General features: G+C 54.7%; 3 protein-coding genes across 29 annotated transcripts in view; 1 reads left to right on the forward strand and 2 right to left on the reverse strand.

Annotated features, from left to right (window-relative positions):
- The window catches only part of NUMA1 (nuclear mitotic apparatus protein 1), a 70,918-nt gene extending 68,225 nt beyond the window's left edge, over positions 1 to 2,693 (reverse strand). For 10 of the 14 annotated variants that reach the window (XM_084975048.1, XM_084975047.1, XM_084975046.1 and 7 more), the window contains exon 1: positions 2,641 to 2,693. The gene's annotated coding sequence lies outside the window, so the exon portion shown is untranslated. Of the gene's footprint in view, positions 1 to 2,502 lie in introns of all 14 variants that reach the window. The other 4 variants (XM_084975044.1, XM_084975035.1, XM_084975029.1 and 1 more) reach the window with 1 other exon arrangement.
- Positions 2,694 to 2,972: 279 nt separating this feature from the next.
- On the forward strand, positions 2,973 to 13,129 carry LRRC51 (leucine rich repeat containing 51). 12 transcript variants are annotated; one of them, XM_084974349.1, is made up of 7 exons: positions 2,984 to 5,632; positions 5,770 to 5,853; positions 6,466 to 6,603; positions 7,520 to 7,691; positions 10,825 to 11,030; positions 12,513 to 12,661; positions 12,907 to 13,129. In XM_084974349.1, the coding sequence occupies exons 5-7, from the start codon at positions 10,890 to 10,892 to the stop codon at positions 13,049 to 13,051; spliced, it is 435 nt and encodes a 144-aa protein (XP_084830475.1). In that variant the 5' UTR covers positions 2,984 to 5,632; positions 5,770 to 5,853; positions 6,466 to 6,603; positions 7,520 to 7,691; positions 10,825 to 10,889; the 3' UTR covers positions 13,052 to 13,129.
- A 765-nt stretch (positions 13,130 to 13,894) lies between these two features.
- LAMTOR1 (late endosomal/lysosomal adaptor, MAPK and MTOR activator 1) lies at positions 13,895 to 19,824 on the reverse strand. Of its 3 annotated transcripts, none has more exons than XM_003129591.4 (5): positions 19,710 to 19,824; positions 15,510 to 15,655; positions 15,280 to 15,357; positions 14,827 to 14,953; positions 13,895 to 14,513 (listed from the first exon to the last, which is right to left on the reverse strand). In XM_003129591.4, exons 1-5 carry the CDS (start codon positions 19,749 to 19,751, stop codon positions 14,421 to 14,423), a joined length of 486 nt encoding a protein of 161 aa, XP_003129639.1. In that variant the 5' UTR covers positions 19,752 to 19,824; the 3' UTR covers positions 13,895 to 14,420. The 3 variants fall into 3 exon arrangements, with proteins under 3 accessions (XP_003129639.1, XP_084831243.1, XP_084831242.1); XM_084975117.1 differs by having other exon boundaries at positions 15,510 to 16,087; positions 17,592 to 19,824; XM_084975116.1 differs by having other exon boundaries at positions 15,510 to 16,092; positions 16,459 to 19,824.
- Positions 19,825 to 20,335: the final 511 nt, after the last annotated feature.

A 20,335-nucleotide genomic window follows, 5' to 3' on the forward strand; every position in this document is an offset into this window, starting at 1 on the left:
ATCCAATGCTGCTGTGGCACAGGTCTGCAGCTACAGCTGTGGTTCAACCCCTAGCCCAGGAAGTTCCATACACCACAGGTGCAACCATAAAAAGAAAACATAAAAATAAAATAAAGTAATAAAATAAAACAAGTGAGAACAAATAACAAGTCCTGGGAGGATGTGAAGCCTTATGTACTGCTGGTGGGAAAGTATACTGGTGGAACCATTATAGAAAACAGCATAGAAATTCCTAAAAAATTAAAAACACAACTACTGGGGTGGGGCTCCAATTCGACCCCTAGCCTGGGAACCTCCCTATGTGTGGGTGCAGCCCTAAAAATATATATATTAAAAAAAAAAAACAACAACAACAACCGAGAAAAAGGCAGGTTACATACAATGATATAATAGTTAAATTTTGAGTACAGTTCTCAAGAGTAACAACAAAATGCCAGAGTTTCAGTAAAATAACATTAGGGTTAGGGTATGGGGTTAGGGTTAGGTTAATAACATTTTCAAAGTGCTAAGAAAAAAAAAGAATTGGAAGCCTAGTACCCAGCTAAACTACCAATCAAGACTGATTAAACCTATTAAAGCTATTAACCCTATTAAAGATATTTCCCACCACAGAGTATTTACCACTAACCGACCCTCACTATGAAAACAGCTGAAGGATGTATTCACCTACCCAACACAAAAAGAGGGAATAAAATGCAAGAAAGAATCGTGGAAACAAACAGTAAACATGAATGGGTAAAATGAAATAATCACTGACAGCACAAAATAATTGTGATTTATCAGAATCGTTCAACACAGACAGACTACCTTTGGGGTGGTCTCATTCTTAGAAGTGCTGTTTTGAGTCTAGACAATACCTTTTGATATGCTTAGAGTACAGAATAAGAGGCTGAAATAAATGACCCCCAACATACCTACTGACCACAGGGTTTTATTAATTAGACCCAGCTGTCAAACATTCCCTGATCAACTCTACTCAGCCATCTGAGGCAGTGCTTTTCCCATCCTAACATATCTAGATCTTGCCCCAAAAAGACAAAAACAAAACAAAAAAATTAATTAAAATAAAAAATAAAAAAAATTTTAAAGGACACGCTAAATGGAAATATTCCTTACATGAGCTTTCGGTTAAGGTGTTCTAATTTGAGGAATTATCGTTTCTGGACTTGAATTAAGATTCAGGCTTTACAATGAGTCATCATTTGCTTGAACTTGGGCCAAGAAAAGAGTACCCTGTAGCTTTTTACAGAGAAGTGTGTGTTTCTTCCTCTGAAGGAGAAAATACCACCCAGGAAGAGACAGGGAGGGAATGCATATACTCATCCCCGCTGCCTAAAAGTTGCCTTAGCCTGATCTGAACATTCTCTCTAGGCTCTCATCAATTCACAGCAGGAAAAATCTCCACAAGGCAGAGAGCTCCAATTCCCTTCCCATCCAAGGTTTCTGGCCACAACACTTGCCAATCCAGAGCCTTAGAAACACAGGACCTGGCAACAGACCCCAGAGAAAGGGCAGCGTGGTTTAAAGTAAGTAGTAGTATATTTTCTGGAGGCAGTGCCACTCTGGGCACGAGGCTAACTTAATACAAAGATGCAAAAGCCACTAAATAAAGATGGGAAAGCCAGGTTCCTATCCCCTTTCAGCCCAAAACAGCTCATTCATTTCAAAGCATATGTTAACTAATGGCCACAATACATTTCACACTCTGCACAGGCATCAGGATACAGGGGCAAAATATTCCGTCTCTATCTAGTAGGGCAGACAAATGCGCAGACACTCCGAACACCAGATGAAAAACGCTACCTTAGGGGTGAGCAAAAGAGGGGGCCCAGAAGGGGCAGCATCCACCCAGAGGAGCTCTCTTGCACCAATAACCTTCACACGGTCACATCACTTATGGTCATGAATGTGTACTCTCCGAGACGCTTCAAAGAAACACTTTACCTAATTTGACCCGCTCCCCCCGCCCCCCGTCCAACAACCCCAGGAAAGTAGGTAAGGGCACGTAAACTCGTTGTTTACACCACACGTGAAAAAGTGAGGCTCACAATAAATTGACTCGTCCGAGACAACCCTTACTGCCAATAAAGCACCTCCTTCCCACTCAGGCCCCACCCACAAAGACGCCAGTGGAGCCAACCACGCACTGGTTATACAACCCCGGCCAAGCCGAACATAAACCTCAGAAGGGCCCCGCTGTAGTAAAGTGTGACAAAGCTGCGGGACTGTTTAAAAGAGGATCCACATAACGGGCGTGGCACAGCCTCTGAAACGTCGTCGGTGCTCGGGAACTGTTTACTAGTAGTACTACCGCTATTGTTAGCAGTAACGGGCGAGGACCATTACTACAGGAAGCCGCGGCCACAGGCTTTGAGGAAGCTGCACCACCCGCACCCCGGTCGCCCGCAGACTCGATGCCACGGACACGCCCCCGAGCAGGCCCTCCCCCGAAGCACGTCCGCCGCCTCCCCTCGGACAAGGCCCTCTCCTCACAACCCTTACCCGCGACAGACTCTCCCCACTCAGCCTCGGTGAGGAACGAGGCCTTCCGTTCGCACCCGTCTCTCAGCACCCCCTTTAGGCCCCGGCTTCCCTGCGGGCGCCCAGGCCGCACACCAGCAGCGGGCCCGCGCCGCTTACCTGGCCGCGCGCTCCCGCTCCGCCTCTCGCCTACCCGGGATCGCCTTCGCCACGGGCTCGCGCCAGCGAGGCGAGCGCACAATTAGTTTAAACTATGGCCCCGCCCCCTCGCGCCGCCCTGCGATTGGTCCGTGTCGGCTGGCGTCGCACGCCCAGGGCACGCTGGAGGACCCGCGAAAAGGAAGTGGGAAGGGAGAAAGGGTGCCACAACTTCCGGAGCCCGGCCCGCGGCTTGAGGGCAAAAGCAACTACAAGTCCCAGCACCACCCGCGGCCTTGGCGCCCCCACCCGCCACGAACTGCAGCTCGCGGAAGGTATCGCGGTAGCGCCTACCGCGCCAGCCGGGACTTGTAGGCGAAGGTGGTTACCATGGAGTTGCGCCGAGTAACGCTGCGATAGTAGGACGCTGAGGCTGGCGGGGAAGCACCTGCGGGTGAGTTGAGCGGGGAGGGGCACGCAGGAAAAACTAAGAACTTCTCTCCTCGGGGATCTGAGACAACCCCGTCTTAACCCTTTTCACAACGACAAGGCACAAACCCATATGGGATAGACGGGCTCGTGGGGCGGGGGGGGAAGGCGGAGATAAATACCCATACAGATGTGGGGGTGCTTAAGATCTCCATCATCACAGAATAGGACCCCCTAATACTACTGTCTCAAGTCCCTGACACATTCTGGAAGATCTGAAACTTCTTCAGATATAGGGTTGGTTTTCCTCTGATCAACAGAAGACCCTCTGCAAGACATGGGAGTGGGATTAGAGCAAATCAAAAGTCTCTAATTCTGGGGATGTAGGAAAATTTCTGGGGCTTGAACGACCCCTTTCCTTCCAGGCAGGAAGACCCAGAGTAGAGCCTCCTTTTCAGAGAGTCAGCAGGATCTTCCACACATACTTAGGAGGGGTCCTGTCTTTACCTCTTCTCCCTGCACCTCCTCTGTTGTGGTCTCCCCAAGGTCTGCAATTAGAGCTTCATTCCTTTTCCAGACTTCATGACAGATCCATTACATCTAGTAACTTACCTAGTGCTTTCACAGCCTCTTTCTTTTGAACTTTGTGAATCCAAGAATATTTATCCCATATCACAGACTGGAAAACCAACCTAGTGAGAAGTAGTGACAGAGGCCACGCACCAAGTCAGTGACAGCTAGGACTAGATCCCTGTTTGCCAACTTCCAGCTAAGTCTCTAGCTTGAGCTTACAGCCTCTCTAGTTTAAGAATGTGTTCAAAGTAGTAGATTAAACTGTCCCAGGGACAGTTTTTAAATGGGCTGTCGTGGGGGGGAGTGAACAATATCAGATTTGCATTTTGCAGGATTACTCTGGTTGCAGTAGGCAAAATGGCTGGGAGGGAAGGCAGAAAGGAAGTGATGGTAGCTCGGACTAGAGAAAAGACATTTAGGAAGCAAAGCTGACAGGTATTTATTCTGGATGGGAAATGGAAGGGGTATTCAAGGTAACTCTTGGTTTTCTGACCTCCGTAATGGTGGGGAGAGGGGAGAACACCGGAAGAGATCCAGGAGTACCCAGAGAGTATGAGTTCACCTGCAGACGTGTTGCAGGCGCCTGTCTTGGAGATAGCCTGGAAGTGGTGAAGAGGCAATTGGTTATACAGATTGGGAGCTCAGAGATGAGGACCAGGCTGGGCTTGAGTAAATTCAAGTGTGGCCTGGCCTGCCAGTGTTCCATGAGCTGTGGTGTAGGTCGCAGATGCATGTGGGATCTGGCGTGCCTGTGGCTGTGGTGTAGGCCAGCAGCTGCAGCTCCGATTCAACCCCTAGCCTGGGAACTTCCATGTGCTGCAGCTGCAGCCCTAAAAAGACAAAACAATAATAATAAAAACTTACCAAAAACTTGCCCTTAAGTATTTTAAGCTAAAATCCATGTCCAGCAGTGCTGGACTCCAAGGTCCCAACTCGGACTCGCTTTGAGAAAAGTACTCAGTCTTGCTCAGAGGCATCCAGCTTGTGGGTGCTCATGTGGGACCGGTCGAGGTGAGAACACGAGCCAGCTCCCCTGTTTCTACAAAAGAATAATGTGCTCTTTATTATGTCTGCAGATTTGATATCCAAAGATTCAGGCCCCCCCAGTCAGCAACCCATGCCCAGCAGGCCAGGCCACACTTGACCGAGGATTCAGCTGTGAAGTGACTCCAGCCAGCACTTCCCCAAAGCGCACATGAGACCACTGCTCTTTGAGAGGAAGACATTCGCTTCCCACTCCTCTGTCCTTGCATGCGTCAGGTCACTAAAAAAAGAAGTGACTTGAACTGTATTAAGCTGACGCTGAATTACAAACTATTAGGTCCACAGCTCTTAAGAGAATTTCGTTCTCTCTGCATACACACTCTTTCCTTGAATCAAAAATTGAGAACCACAGATGCTAAGGTTTCCCCTTTTGCTTTAGACGGCAGAGATTTCAGGGATATAGGCTTAGTATCTTAATTCCCAGTATACCTTTGTCTTCCTTTGTTCTGACTTCTCATCTTTTGCTTCCATGGGTTCACTTCCTGCCTCCGTGCTGGCCAGTCCGGTAGCCTCTGATCAAGAAGCACTGTCCCAAGTGGAACGTGCTGTAAGCGTAAAGTACCTCGATTGTTAATATGAATGGTGTGTTGAATGATATTTGGAATATACTGTGGTAAATAAAACATATTATTAAACTTAATTTCACCTGTTTCTTTTGACTGTTCTTTTTACGGCTACTGTACATTTTTTAACCACATACGTGAAAAAAAACACACATGTGGCTTGCATCCCTGACATTCATTCTGTTTCTGCTGGACAGCTCTGCTCTTCAAATCATGTTTCATGAGGGTGTTATTACTGCACACTACCTCGAATCCTTTTGGAAAGCAAGTCAGGTAGTAAAGGCAAAGGAGGTGACAGCCGTGGATGAAGTGAGAAGGGGAGGTGACTGGGACACATGCCTGGCAGTCTGTCTGTTCTGTGTTTCACGTACCCCTTTAAAGCGTGTCAGCTCTCCTCTTCCCAGGTGAGTAGTGTCCCCACGGCTCTGCCCAGTCTCGAAAAATCCTCAGCTTTCCTTGAGCTAACAGGTCGGAAAGGATCTGCTACGATGATTCACGCCACACTGTAAATGACTGATAGCACTGTGTTCACCCCTCTCAGGAGGTATTTCCATTTCAACAGGGAACAATCCCTGAACCCAAAGGAATGAATCCCTAATGGTGGAGTTTCAGGCGTCAGTGACAGGTGAGTGAGAGTGAGGTAGATGCGGATTTTATGTGTACGTGTGTCTATATGTATATCTATATATACAGCTCCACTCAGGATGTGGCTGGAAGTGGGGTCTTTGGATGGAAAGATAATGGGGCCTGCAGACAAGCTGAGCAGAGCAGGTGGCAAATCCCCATCAGGGTCAGACTGCAAAGGGCCATCAGACAAGAGATGCAGTGCAGGCCGTCAGGGGTTTGTTAAGCAACAGAAGAGCCCAGCTGATGTCACCAGAGGGTAGGTATCAAGACAGCCTCCACGGTAACGGCAGTGGAGTAGCAGAAGGGCCTTCGACGAGGATCTGGAGACTATGATTGCAGGCCGCAGTGACTCACTGGCTTAACTCTGGGCAAGGGCTTTCCCCCTGGCGTCTCAGCTTCTTCCCCTGGAGGTTAGAAATGGGGGTTATAGCTGTCAGTGAGCCCTAAGGGATGTGAAGGTGCTCAGAGAAGCTGGAAGGGGCCTACAAAGGCAAGTAATAATGAGTGTCTTCAGCCACATAAGCCTGAAATAGTGGCGGGCAGAAAGCAGGGGTTGGGGAGCTTCTGCAGAAACTGAGGACCAAACGCCAGCCCTTCTCTGTCCTCCCAGGCTGAACCCGGATCCCCAGGGCCCGCACTTACACCTGGCAAATGATGGCCTGAGCGGTGAACAAACAGGACAGTATGGACACATCGGTGCAAGAGCCCCCACTTGACTACTCCTTCCGAAACATCCATGTGACCCAAGGTCAGCCCCCGAGCACAGCGTTCCACTCGCCTTGGCAGCAGACTGGGTGGGGGGAAGTCAGTCTTCTCCTTAAAAGCCTAAAGAGACTCTTCCCACATCCTTGCAGATTTTTTTGGTTGTCCTTTTTGGGAGAAATATTGGGTAGGGAGGTGGGAGCGGAAGGGTTTGGCCTTTTTAAAAATTAGCAATAGACCTGAAAGGAACCAGGGGGCTTTCAGGGAAACCGATGGTCTTCAGAAGAAGTCAGGTGATAGGAAAGTCAGGTGGAAGAAAACTGGGGAGCCGGTCTAAATCAGCCAATAGTTTGTTACTCTCTGCTTTTTTACCTGGAGGGAAGAGGCTCTCCCAGCCAACAGGCAGAACCCTCTCTCCTGTCTGAGGACCCAAGCCTGCTCTGATCACTGGTAAAACACGCGGGCTCTTGTTACTAACTGGCAAGGGAGTTCCCGTCGTGGCTCAGCGGGATTACGCATCTGACTCGGAACCATGGGGGTGTGGGTTCAATCCCTGGCCTCGCTCAGTGGGTTAAGGATCTGGCATTGCCATGAGCTGTGGTGTAGGTGGCAGACGCGTCTCGGATCTGGTGTTGCTGGGACTGTGGTGTAGGCCGGCTGCTGCCGCTCTAGCCTGGGAACCTCCATGTGCCTCAGGTGGGGCCCTAGGATGCACAAAATCAAAACAACAACAACAAAACCTGGCCTGATTCCAGTTTATATAGCTGACAAATTTTATATGCATTCCAGTCACATCCAGTTTACTCCATCATCACCCACACTCACTGCAGGTTCCAGTGCCACCCACCCACATCCCCGTTTCAATCCTTGTGCTTGTGAATGGGCAGCTCGTACCTCTCAGGAGGGGACACAGGGAGGCTCTCAGCAGTATCGTGTTCTCAAGCCAGCATCCTCCTTCCCAGGGAAGTCTTGCCATCTTTGTCACGGGCTCTTTCACCAACACATCAGCACATCTGCCCTCACAGAGCACAGGCTGACATCATCGGATCCTAGACCCCGTCTGGCTTTGGTCTTCTCTCTCAGGCGATCCGTGGCCACCTTTAAGTTGAGGAAGCAGGTGGAGCCTTACCAAGGGTATGGAGACCCCCTGGGTTTGGGTCAGGGTACTTACTGCTTGGGCTGACGTCGGCCACAAGAGTTCCTCCCACTTGTCCTCACGGCACACATCCGCCTGCCGGGATCTTCCTTATTACGCGGGCCTCGCTGCTGACGGATGCAGTCCATGTTTCACGGGGGCCTCGCTGCAGTGATGGCTGTGGGCAGAGAGCTGAGGCGACAGGGGAAGAAGTACGGCTCCTCCCTGCCCTGGGAATTCCTAGCTCTGAGTCGGGAGGTGTAGCTGTGCCATCTGAGGTGTCTTCAGAATGAGGACAGACGCAAGCTGTCACGGCCAAGGTTAACGCCACAGCACACAACAGAACCTGTGCCGAGGCCCTGGCTTTCATTCAGTCGTTAAATATTGAGCATCTCCTATTGTTTAGCACGTCTACTTATCCGTGCGTGTGTATGCGTGTCTGTGCACACATACACCAGGCATGGCACTCCTTGCTGAGTGGGGAGGGGGGGAGAGGCACAGCCAAGCCCCAAAAGGCCAGTCTCCTTGGTTTTCCCAAACTGCATGGAGCGCTTATTTAAAACTGGGGTTCAAAGACAGAGTCACGTTGAGGGGTACCTGGTACACCCTCTGCTGAATTAATCAATGTAGGGATCACAGAACCCGAAATGGCAGTGACTCTGGAAGATAACCAGTCTGCTACCTCCAACCGTGGTCCTCTCGCTGCTCGCAAACCTGCCGCCGAGGGAGCCCCAGTGCTCTGTTACGGGGAGAGGAATGATACGAGGTTCCTCCCATCAAACTGACTTCTGCCCTCTGCGCACACACGGCGAAAGTTCCATGACAAGCCTTCAGAGCTACGAGGACAGAATTGCTTGCCCCAGGTTCCTGGAGCCAGACAACGCCTGGTTCTCTAAGTGTTGATGTTGTGGCCCAGTGTCCAGACTTCGCTTGGCCTTCTCTAAACAGGGCAGCTTCGATCAATGCTCATGAGGCCAGGGAGCAGGAGGTGGGTTCTGAGGACAGACCGCTGGAGTCTGTATTACTGGTACAGAGCTTAACTCAGCAGCCTGCTGCAGGCTGGACGCCGTCCTCCACCCCCGGAGCAGCCTCAAACTGTGGGCAGTGCCACCCCACCAGTGCTCCCCCGAGCTAGGGACTCCCCAGGCAGCTGCCTCATCGGACTAGGCACTAGTCTAAAGCCACATGTGGGCTTATTTTGATCTTAACCTGTGTTCGTCTTTGATTTCAGGGTTCACAGTCAGACGTGAGGCTGGGGTCAGGATGAGTTCATTCATTCATGAGCATCCAGGACCCTCCTGCCACCTCCCTCACCCTTAGGCCCCAACTTTGGGTTCCACTCCCTCCAGGGCTAAGACAGAGCCATCTGGTGGATGCTGCCTGCCCTGCAGCTGAGGAGGAGGCATTCGGGTCGGGTGGGGCTGGAAGAGCGTCCAGGAAGAGCTGAGGTGAAGACAAGCTAGCAGTTGGGCAAACAGAAAATCCTTCCTTCCTGGGAGGCAGCTTTAGGCAAGTCACTAGAGGCACGGGGGTAGCAGGAAGAGTAGTCACGGTGGCCAGAGCTGAGGTGTGGTTCTGGCTCTGTGTGCACACGCCATGCTACTGAGCCTCTCGTATGTGTCTCCAGAGCTTCAGGCCTTCATATCCAACTGCTCACTTGGCTTCTCTGCTCTCTTGTGCTACAGAGACCTCGGCTATGCCAAGACCAAGCCTTAATGCATCATCTTCTCAAACATGTTTCTCCTTTTCTTCATCCGGTGTCAGCCCACAGGACTGGCATCGCCCCAGGCCTCAGGAAACTAGGCAACACTCTTGACTATCATTCCACCCCGACATCCAGTCAACCATCAAGTCACGCTGATGTTACGTCCCTCTCACCCTTGCTTAGATGACTGAAGAGGCCAAATTGGCCTTCACGCCCTAAAATCCATGCTCCACACTAAAGCTTCACAATCCTCTTTCTGAAATGAAAAACCTGAATCATCTCCTTTGCTTTAAACCCTCCAGGGGCTTCCCATCGCCCAGAGGATACAGTCGAAGATGCTCAAGCTGGTATTCAGGCTCCTCGCCTCCTCCCGCTCCTGCTCGCTCCCGCAGCTGACGCACGTGTGCCCGTGCTGCTCATGCTTCTGTGCCTTTCTCACCTTCTCTGGCTGGCTCGTGTCTATCTCCTAGTCCCCTGGGATTCCCAGCTCAGGCTTCACCTTCCCTGGGAAACATCCCTGAGCTCCCAGGCTGGGACAGGAGCCCCTCCTCCATGCTTCTGCAACTTAAATAGCATCTGTCCCATCATGTTGACCCCTGGGTTCCATCGGGCTCATACCAGCTCCTCCAGGGCACAAGCGCATGCTTCACCCGCTGTTACTGGTACAGAGCTAGTACAGACGGATGCTCATCTTGTTCTCTGCTGTATATCCAGCAGCCGGCAGACGGCACTCGTTCACCATTAACGGGAGGGGGGGGATGTGAACAGTGTGTGACACTGAAGTCAATCCTACGGGCTCTACCAGTGGCTAATTCTGGACTTGGTGCTTCTCCATCTTCGTTCAAGCCCAACACCTCCGGTTCTTGGCTTCCTCACCTGCACAATCCCCTCTCCTCCAACTCCCACAGGGGACCCAGTGTGATACAATACACACGAGAGGAGCATGTGTCCCAAACCAAGAGTTTGGGATGGGAACTTTTTTTTTTTTTTTTTTAAGGGCCACACCCACGGTATACGGAAGTTCCCAGGCTAGGGCTCAAATCAGAGCTGGCCACAGAAACACAGCATCCAAGCCACATCTGCAACCGATACCACAACTCAGGGCAACGCGAGATCCTTAACCCATTGAGTGAGGTCAGGGATCGAACCTGGGTCCTCAAGGATACGAGCTGGATTCGTGACCCCACTGAGCCCCAGCAGAAACTCCCAGGATGGGAAGTCTTTTGGTCCTACCTCCAGAGATGAATCCTCTGGCTGCTGGGGTCTGCGGAACAGTGGATAGAGTCACCTCGACACAGCATGGGGCTGTGGCCCTGCCAGCCCCTCCAGCTGCAGCTTAGGCTACACATCCTCCCAGCACTGTCCCTTCCCACTCCCCCCGAGAGCCAGAAAAGCTGAATTACCCACGCCTCGCTTTGTGCCCATAGATCTGTTAAGCGAGGAGCCACGGACAGGGCTGCGCCCACTACGGCACTCGAGGTCGGGGAAGTCAATGACCCAGTCCCTGTGGCTCAACAACAACGTCCTCACTGACCTGAGAGACTTCAGCCATGTGGTTTCACAGCTCCTGGAGCACCCGGAGAACCTGGCCTGGATCGACCTGTCCTTCAACGACCTGACTTCCATCGACCCTGTGAGTCCAAGGAGGGAGGGCACGAAGCCACCTTGTCCAGCCCCTAGCCCCCCCACCGCCCTCATGTCATCAAGGGAGCAGTGAGGCAGCCTGGTGCTGTGCAGCGCACACGGCTGGGCGCAGACCTAGGTTCCAATCCCAGATTTGCCTCTTTCTGACTCTGGGATCTTGGACAGGCTCTCAACCTTCCAAAACCCAATTTGCCAGCATTATAAAGATCTTGCAAAGATTCAATCACGATGTCTGCAAAGTGGCCTGTAGCTAGTAGGCTGAAGAAAAACTGTGGCTCAGTACTGGGCACCCACTGTGCTCTGTGCCAAGTTCTTTGCAGAGGCAGGTACTAGAAGTACAGCCCTTACTTCCACGAACTCAGACTGTCTCAAGAAACAGAGCTGGGAGTTCCCGTCGTGGCACAGTGGTTAACGAATTGGACTAGGAACCATGAGGTTGCAGGTTTGGTTCTTGCTCAGTGGGTTAAGGATCTGGCGTTGCCGTGAGCTGTGGTGTAGGCTACAGCTCCAATTCGACCCCTAGCCTGGGAACGTCCACATGCCACGGGAGTGGCCCTAGAAAAGGCAAAAAGACAAAAAAAAAAAAAAAAAAAAAGAAAAGAAACAGAGCTGGCCCCCTTTTGTCCAGGGTCTGTAACAGAGGGCAAAGCATGACATGGAAATTGTCCCCCACGTGCAGTGATCTCACTTTACAATTTTTGTGGGGGAGGTGGGGGTTAGTTGGCTTCTCTTTTTACAGCCATACCCGCGGGAACCCACGGCATATAGAACTTCCTGGGCCAGGAGTCAAGTCCTAGGCCACAAATTGCAGCAACGCCAGATCCTTAACCCACCAAGCAAGGCCAAGGATGGAATCTGTCCGTGTCCTCAAGGACACTATGTCAGGTTCTTAACCCACTGAGTCACAACAGGAACTCCAACCTACTTCAAAATAATAGTAACGATAATAATGGCCACACCCATGGCACTTGGAAGTTCCCAGGCCAGGGACCGACTCTGAGCTGCAGCTGCAACAATACTGGATCCCTTAACCCACTGCTCCGGGGTGGGGATCGAACCTGCACGTCCACAGGGACCTGAGCCACGGCAGTCAGATTCTTACCCCACTGTGCCACAGCGGGACCTCCTTAACTACTAGTTTGAAAGCTCTTATGTTCCTAGCATGATGCAGTCCCCTGTTCCCTGTTGTGACAAGAGTCTCAGATCACTGCTAAGGGAGAGGCAGGAGTGCCCAGGCACCCGGAAGTCAACAGCAGTGCCAGGGCCCGGGCCCAAACCTCCCACCCGAGATCACAGTGCCATGTCAGTGGTACCCTACACCCCTTCAGTGGGAAACAAGGGTAGGCTGCAGTTAATTCGGAGTGGCTGCGGGAGGGACGCGTTGCTCCTCAGACTCTTCTCTGCCCACCCGTCAGTCCTGAGCGTGGACAGGGGCTCTGTCCAGCCTAGCTTCCGGTCCCCGCCCCACCAGGTCCTGACAACTTTCTTCAACCTGAGCGTCCTCTATCTCCATGGCAACAGCATTCAGCGCCTCGGAGAGGTGAACAAGCTGGCTGTCCTCCCTCGGCTCCGGAGCTTGACACTCCATGGGAACCCCATAGAGGAAGAGAAGGGGTACAGGTGAGGCCCCCCCGCCCCCGGGAGGTGGGCTCCAGCTGGGCTCTGGTGGGACAAAGGAGGAGAAGAGACAAGCAACCCGACACCATCCTTCTGCTGTGCACCTCTTGCTGTGGTCAGGATAAACTCCGTCTCCCCCAGACTCCACTCAAGTCCCTGCACTCCCTGCAGCAGGGAGACGGCAGCGGCTGGGGGAGGGGGAGGGGGCCTTAGAAGGGGGCTGCCCTCAGCCAGAGTCTCCCCCGCAGGCAATACGTGCTGTGCACCGTGCCCCGCGTCACCACATTCGACTTCAGCGGGGTCACCAAAGCAGACCGCGCCACGGCCCAGGTGTGGAAGCGCATGCACGTCAAACCGAGGAAGGCCCGGAGGACCGAGCACGACGCACGCTGAGGCTTCTGGGACCCCAGCCGTCCCAGGGGCCTGAGGACGTGGTCGCGTGTGACAATAAATAATTTGAGCTGTTCAGCAGGTTACGAGTCCCCTGTGATGATGCCCCCAACTCAGGCAGCCGCCGGGAGTGCTGGCCTCACTTCACCGAGACAAGGGGCAGGGGAGGGAAGGCCCGGCGCCTGGGACGCAGGAGACCTGGGCTTACTGCACAGCCGTGGGAAACCCAGGGACCTCATCCCACGTCTCTGGGCCCTTCGTTCCTCTTTAGCTCAGATATCCCGGGTTAGAGGTGCTTCACAGAGCACCAGGGCTCCGTGGAGATGCCTCGGAGGCCTCCATGCAGGAGGCCGAGAGGCAGGGCTGTGGTCTCTGAGCCCACCCACCTTCAATCCCGTCAGAGCAGTTCCACTCTTGTGTTGACATGCTGTGATTCTGCTTGTGATTTCATTTGATAAAAAGAACCCTCTGCTTCAAATTCTAAGTTGGCTGACTCCGCTTGAGCTGGTCTACCTGCACACCTCCGCCCCTCAGCAGGCTTCCCAGTAAATCCCACTGAGCCTGAGGCTGGGCCACCGACAGCAACAGCTGCCTCAGATTCAGGGTTGTTCAGCTTTGACAGCGTTCCCATCACGGGACGAGGGACGAGCACACCAATGTGAGGTTACAACCCAGGTGGAGTCTCAGGAAGACCTGGGAACCCGAACCCCTAGCTCCCAGATTCCTCCGGTGCCCCTGGAAGACAGCCTCCCCCCCCCACCGCATCCGCCTCCTGGCTCATGGACTCCAGCAGCCAGAAGTAAGTAGGAGGGTGGCAGGCAGGACAGAGGGGCTGGAACCAGCACACAGATGGATACACTTCCTTTATCGAGGGTGACAAACCAAAACAAAATCGAAAAACCCCAAACATGTAAAAACCCAGGGTGCTAGAAATACAAACTCAATTCATTCAAATTCAAGCTCGTCCAGACCCTGGTCACATGCCCTTGAGGTGCACGTGAGCACCAAGTCCGGGAGAGGGGGCAGGAGGGAGGCAAGAAAGGGTGGGCAGGGGGCCTGTCAGGGGCCTGTGACCGCCGTCGCCGTGGCACCTCCACCTTCCCAGCGACGGTGAAGGCCCTGTCCCTGTGCCCCCCACCCCGCCCTGGCCAGGGCTTCGAGGGCCAGTCCCAGGAGCTGCCACCCTCCCTCGCTCCATCCTCACTTGCTCAGGCTTCCAGCCTTGCTCTCCTCCTCCTCCTCCTCCACGTGCCGGGATTCGTCGCAGGTTAGGGTTCTGTGTAAGCCGCAGTGAGGCTGGGGGCCGGGGAGGCGGGGTGGAGGCGGGGTGAAGAGAGGAGAGCTGTGCAGCGGCAGGGGGGAGGCCCCCTCTTCACGGGATCCCAAACTGTACAACCAGCTCCTCTTTTGCGTCCACGCGGATCTGAGAAAGTGCACTGTAGGCATAAGCAGCTATCCTGGAGACCTGGGACAGAGGGACCGGGAGAGACGAACAGACGGACAGGTGAGAGGGGAGACCCGGGGGCGCGCGGGGGGGGGGGGTCGGGTGGCCAGAGGGGTGGGAATGACGGGGGACAGGGAGCCAGAGAGAGGCAAGGACGGGAAGGAGAAGGAAGGGAGAAGAGAGGAGAGGGCGTGGGGAGGAGAGAAGAGTGAGGCGGGGCTGAGCAGGCCACAGGCTGCCAGGCTCCCTAACTCCACTTCCCTGCCTCCTCTGAGGCCTCTGCCACACCCTGGGCAGGCGGGTGGGCAGGCGGGGGGGGGTGAGGGCGGCTCACCTGCTGCAAGTCGGAGAAGGGGATGGGCTCGCTGGCCAGCACTTGGTGGGGCTGGCTGGTGAGGGACGGCAGCGGCGGCAGCTTCTTCCAATGGGTCAGGCTGCTGCTCAGCACGGCCAGGCGGGTGCTGGCGAGGAGAAGAGGAGAGGGAGGGTGGGGACGGCCGCCAGGCCACCATGGGCCCAGCCAACCCCGGGCCAGCCTCCCACCCTCAGTGCAGAGAAGCAGGTGACGGGGCCTCAGCTCACCTTTGGTCTCCACACCCTCGCGTGTCATGGGGCAGAGTGGGTCAACGCCAGCGCCCGCTGAGGCACGCGAGGGACCTGTGGCCACTCTCCCGGGCCGCGCCCAGACAAGGAGCTGGCCCGGGGCCCAGGCGCCAGAGCTGGACGGGGTGGAGGGGACACGAGGAGCCCGAGCGGCCCGAAGGGTCCGAGCTGGCCAGGCGCTCACCTGTACTGCCTCGCCCGGTCCATGTACTCGTGCTGCTCCATGCCCTGGGAGTCGGCGGCAGACACGTCGATGATGTTGCTTTGGGGGAGAGGAGGCAGAGGGGACGTGACCCCAGGGCTCTGTGACCCGGCGGAGCAGCGCTGGGCTCAGAGGCACCGCTCCCGCCCCACCCGACCCGGCCCCCACGTGCTGGGCCTGACTCTGCCCAGGCCTGGTCCTGTGATGCCCACCTGGCTGTCTTGGCGAGGATGGAGGAGAGCAGCGCCTGCTCGTCTGTGCGAGCAGAAGGCAGGCTGTGGTAGTTGGGCTCGGCTCCATTGAGGGCTTTGGTTGGGGGGCTGCTAGGGTCCAGCAGCAGCTTCCGCTCCTCTCGGTCCTAGGAGAGACCAGGGAGGAAACTTCAGCCCCAGGCCCTGGGTCCAGCCTCCCTTCAGGGGGGGCTCTCCTCCCGGCCCAGCTCTGATCTTTACCAAAAACACTTTCATTATGGATCGCCCGGGTGCCCAATGCCCCAGACCCTGCCTGCCCTGGGGAACTCAGCTGAACTGGTGGTCTAGGACAAATTCAAGTGGAACCAAGCTGTCCTAGAGGCCTTGAAAAAGATGGACAGCAGGGGAGTTCCCATCGTGGCTCAGTGGTTAACGAATCCGACCAGGAACCGTGTCGTTGCGGGTTTGATCCCTGGCCTTGCTCAGTGGGTTAAGGATCCGACATTGCCGTGAACTGTGGTGTAGGTCACAGACGCAGCTCGGATCCTGAGTTGCTGTGGCTCTGGCGTAGGCCAGCAGCTAAAGCTCCGACTGGACCCCTAGCCTGGGAACCTCCATGTGCCACGGGAGCGGCTCTAGAAAAAGGCAACAAGACCAAAAAAAAAAAAAAAAAAAAAAGATGGACAGTGGTGCAACACAGTTATTCTGTAACAGACCTGCAGCTTCAGAAAATAATCCAACCCCAGGTGGAGAAAAGAAGCGAGGTGGAGGTGGAAATACCAAAACAGCGGGGTCTGGAGGGGAAACGGACACAAGTGAGGAGCCCAAGGACGGCCTCCCAATCGCTCAGACCAGATCCTCCCTGACAAGGCGGTCTGCTGCCAGGACGGAGAGGCCCTGGGAGGCCCAACAAGGCCCTGGCCCCAAGGGAGAGCGAGCCCAAGCTCTCAGCGGCTGTTCCTCATGTCACCCCGGGAAAGGAATCCCAGCTGCAGCCTCCGGATCCTGCCGTCCAAGTGTCCAAGCACCTGCTGGAAGGGCCCCCACCCACCGCCCCCCGCCCCTGCCAAGCTCCCTTTGTGCGGGACTTCCAGAAATAAACCTGGTGCGCCCAGTGAACTAGGACCCGCGCGGTGGAGCTGGTCCCTCTTGGCCAAGCCTCCACACGCCACGAGGGGCGCTTCTTTAGTTTTCGGCAGCCCTGCTTCTGTCTGCCTGTGCTAATCACAACCTCCAGGACTGACCTGGGGCCAAACCCAGTCTCCCTGGTCATGCATAATTCTGGGTATTAACTCCCCTGTTTTAGTTCCTTGTTCTAATCCACTGCGATCTTCTGAATACGACCCTGCCCTGAACCCATCAGCTGCAAATCCCTGCTGGCTTTGTGTCAGCCGCAAATTGGATAAGCAGACAGGCTGGGTATCTATCCAAGCCATAAAGAACAAGGGTACCCAGGACAAAATCAAGGACAAGGGGCCCCTCCTGGCTAAAGCTGACGCACCAGCCCTTCGTGCCAGACCCCCTCAGTGGTCCATCCCAGGCCTATCTCAGTTCCTACTACAGACTTTCACGCTTGCAGGCTGCCAGCTCCCCTGCCCACAATCCACAACTCTCCTTGTAAAGGGCCACTTCCTCTGGCCCCGCCTGCCCCGCCCTGCACGGGACCAGCCCTTCACAGCCTCTTCCTACTCAACCCTGAGCTGCCTGTGTCCACAGTTTCCAACAGCTTCTGCCTCATCAGCTCCAAACTTCTAGACACCCCGCCCTCCCTAAAACACAGGGTATTAAAGGGCTAGAAAGACCAAATGTTTGCCAAAAATTAAACCAAGGAAAGCTGACTACATAATGAAGCCAGAGTTGGCTTGCTACGTGCCCATTCTTCCCCCAGCCCCAGTTCAGACAGATCCTCCTGCAGGACAGGGCAGTTTCTCCCCTATCCAGGGTCCTTCAAAATCAAGGTTGCGAGAATTCCCACTGTGGCTCAGCAGGAATGAACCCGACTAGAATCCATGAGGACGCAGGACCCTGGTCTCACTCAGTGGGTTAAGGATCCCGTGCGGCTGTGGCTGTGGTGTAGGCCGGCAGCTGAAGCTCTGATTCTACCCCTAGCCTGGGAACTTCCATAGGCCGCATGTTCGGCCCTAAAAAGCAAAAAACAAAAAAAGAAAAACAAGGTTGCTTTCCTGAAACCTAGACTCCTGGAAGAGGCCATACTACCGCCATCAGAGTGAACAAATAACATCACGCCACCCACAAGAGGGTGAGTGGAGCAGGGGGGGTAGTTTTTCACGCCACCGTTTGTCCCTGGGTCACTGTCAACCTGGACGTCCAGAGTCTCACTCTCTACTGCAGCACAGACACACATGTGGCCTGCCTGTGACTGGCCACCTGGTCTGTGGGAAAAGCTAGAATCACAGCTTGGCGCAATGGATAAAGACGCAACTTGGCATCATGACACCTTGGCTGTGGCACTTCTCAGCTGTGTAGCCGTGGCTAAATCACTCAGCCCGTCTGAACTTTTTTTTTTCCACTTTCAAATAGACATGACCTGATGACAGAGGTTCGGAGAGAGTCAAGTGAGAGCATCGTAAAAGGCCTTTGAAAACTGTAACGTGTTATTTCTTTTTATTATTGTAACAAAGATGCAGAAATGAGAGTAGGAAAGGGGCCTGCCCAAGACCTGAAAGAGGGGACAGTGAATGGTGACGGCTTGCAGACCAGGCAAGCAAACCTTTGCCACATGAGGCCTCAAATCGCCCAGGACTGATCAAGCACCATCTCTGGGAATTAGAAACAGCAGTGAAAGCCCATCAGGGGAGGGGGAGAACCAGGAGAGCATCAGCTGCCACTAGAAGCTGGTTTCTCATAAAGCACTAACCTTTGACTCATTCCCTGCAAGAGTCCACACTATGCTTGAAGAGCCAATTTCCCATTAGGCCACAGTTTTCCCAGTAGACTGGGCCACTGTCTCCTATTCCTAACAGGCTGCCTGCAGTGAGTTGTGAGGCACAGCCCTGAGGCACACCTAGCACAGGCACAGAAACATGAGCGAACGTCCACGGGGTGTCCGGAGACTTAATGAGGCCCAGGAGCCATCCGTGCCTCCCATACAAATGGTGGTTTCCCAAGCTTAAGTCCTTGACCCCAAATAGGTTCATGTGAATCACTGAAGAAGGACCTACTTCCCATGTACCAGTGATGTAATCCATTTCTGTGACCATCTACTCCACTTGCTGAAACCTTCCTGCTGTTTCTGGGTCTGTTGAAATGGAGACTCCAGGCTTAGAGGCCACAAAAAAGCAAGGGGCCAACAACGTGAGACTTCATCCTTGAAAAGGTCTGCCCCTCCTCAAAGGAGGTCAGGCAGGGCAGGGTTTAAAGTGTGGCAAGAAGTGAGAGGAGAGAATACACCAAGGGGAAGAGGGAGCATTTAAAACTGTACGTGCCTCCCAGCCTAATCCTTTCTGCCAAGGGAACCAGATCTACACCCAACTCCCCAGGACAAGCCCCCCTCTACCTAGAGGAGCCTTCAGGCTCCAGGCAGGGGCTGCACTGAGGGAGGCCAAACGGAGTTCCCTGTCCTACCTCTCTTCCCCGAGCCTCAGCATAGCCGAAGCTAAACGTGATCTGTGGCTTTCCAACTTCCCACACGCCGCGCCCCCCCAAGTCCTCACCGTGTCTATTAAACCCTTCACTGACCAACTCAAACGACACCAATTTCCAGAGGCCTTCTCTGCTCTCAGATTAGCAGTGACCTTCCTTCTTCAACTCCAGGGATTCAGAGTCTATACACGATTCCTGACTCACATCAGCTCAATCTGACTTAGCGCCTCGGCTTACCCACCTCTACAACGGATTCGCAAAGCTCGCTAATACAAACACGAAGCGGGCACAGGAACCTGGGAAGAGAGCGCTTCCCCGGGACCTAGGCTGAGGATCCCTGAAGTTGTAAAGGTCTCAAGGTAGGGGCAAATGGAACGGGCGGGGGCGAGCAGGAGAGGCGGCGGCCTGCCACCCCAACACGGGGGCTGTGCCGACAGCACTGGGGCTTTAAAGGGGGTAGGAGCCCGGCCCGGCGTCTCCTCTGTAGGCTGTCCCCTCCGGGCCTCCGTACTCGGGGAGCCCCACAGTGCGGCGGACCCTCTTTCGCAGGCTTTTCTCCGGGCCCCGTGCCCCGGGGTCTCAGCCCTCGCTCCCGAGCCCCGCCCGCGGCGGCCGCACCTGGTCCGAGTCCTCGTTCTCGCTGCTGTAGCAGCACCCCATGGCGGGGGTAGGGCCGGGCGCTCAGGCCGCGCCGAGCAGGGACGGCGTCCGTCAGGAGCCCTTCCGGTCACATGACCCGCGCCTGCATCCAGCACAGACCCACAGCCCCGCGCCAACCCCTTTCCAGAGCTGCTGCTCGCCGCGGCTGCCGCCGGAACCCCGGCATCCGGCCCCGCCCCCAGCGCGTGATCACTGCCAGCCAATGGGAAGGCGTCCCCGCGTGACAGGCCGTGAGACACGTGACGCCAGGAACGGGAGGGGTGAATCACATGATTTCAGCCTCTTCGCGGTCTCAGCTGGAGACCTCCCCTGCCCGGGAGAGAGGCCCTTCCTTGTGTGACGTGGGTTGTCCGGGGAGGGGGCCCCCAGGCTCCCTTTGTGGGCCATTAGGCGATTTCATACCGAATGCCATTGGAGGGGCGAGGGGAGGCAGACTCGACGCTCAAAGAGCGCCCAATGTGGTTACACATCCATAGGCCCCGGTTGCCCGGCGTAACTTCCAACGTGGGGTGTGGGGTGTGGCTTCCCACGTGGACTGGGGGTCCGAGACTTACTGGAAGAAGGAAACTTATACCTTCACAAGC

Source organism: Sus scrofa, chromosome 9 (assembly GCF_054392235.1).
Source record: "Sus scrofa isolate SSC_HxYL_T2T_F1_AM1 chromosome 9, Sscrofa_HxYL_maternal_Yorkshire_Landrace_v2.0, whole genome shotgun sequence".
Classification (NCBI taxonomy): Eukaryota; Metazoa; Chordata; class Mammalia; order Artiodactyla; family Suidae; genus Sus; species Sus scrofa.

Coding starts and splice junctions, on each gene's coding strand:
- LRRC51 (XM_084974342.1), top strand. CDS start 6,540: ATGGACACATCGGTGCAAGAGCCCCCACTTGACTACTCCTTCCGAAAC. Junction 11,031..12,562: donor ACCTGACTTCCATCGACCCT/GTGAGTCCAAGG, acceptor CCATGGCAACAG/CATTCAGCGCCTCGGAGAGG. Junction 12,662..12,906: donor GAGGAAGAGAAGGGGTACAG/GTGAGGCCCCCC, acceptor TCTCCCCCGCAG/GCAATACGTGCTGTGCACCG.
- LAMTOR1 (XM_003129591.4), bottom strand. CDS start 19,751: ATGGGGTGCTGCTACAGCAGCGAGAACGAGGACTCGGACCAG. Junction 15,358..15,509: donor ATCCTCGCCAAGACAGCCAG/GTGGGCATCACA, acceptor TCTCCCCCAAAG/CAACATCATCGACGTGTCTG. Junction 14,954..15,279: donor GACCGGGCGAGGCAGTACAG/GTGAGCGCCTGG, acceptor TCTCCTCGCCAG/CACCCGCCTGGCCGTGCTGA.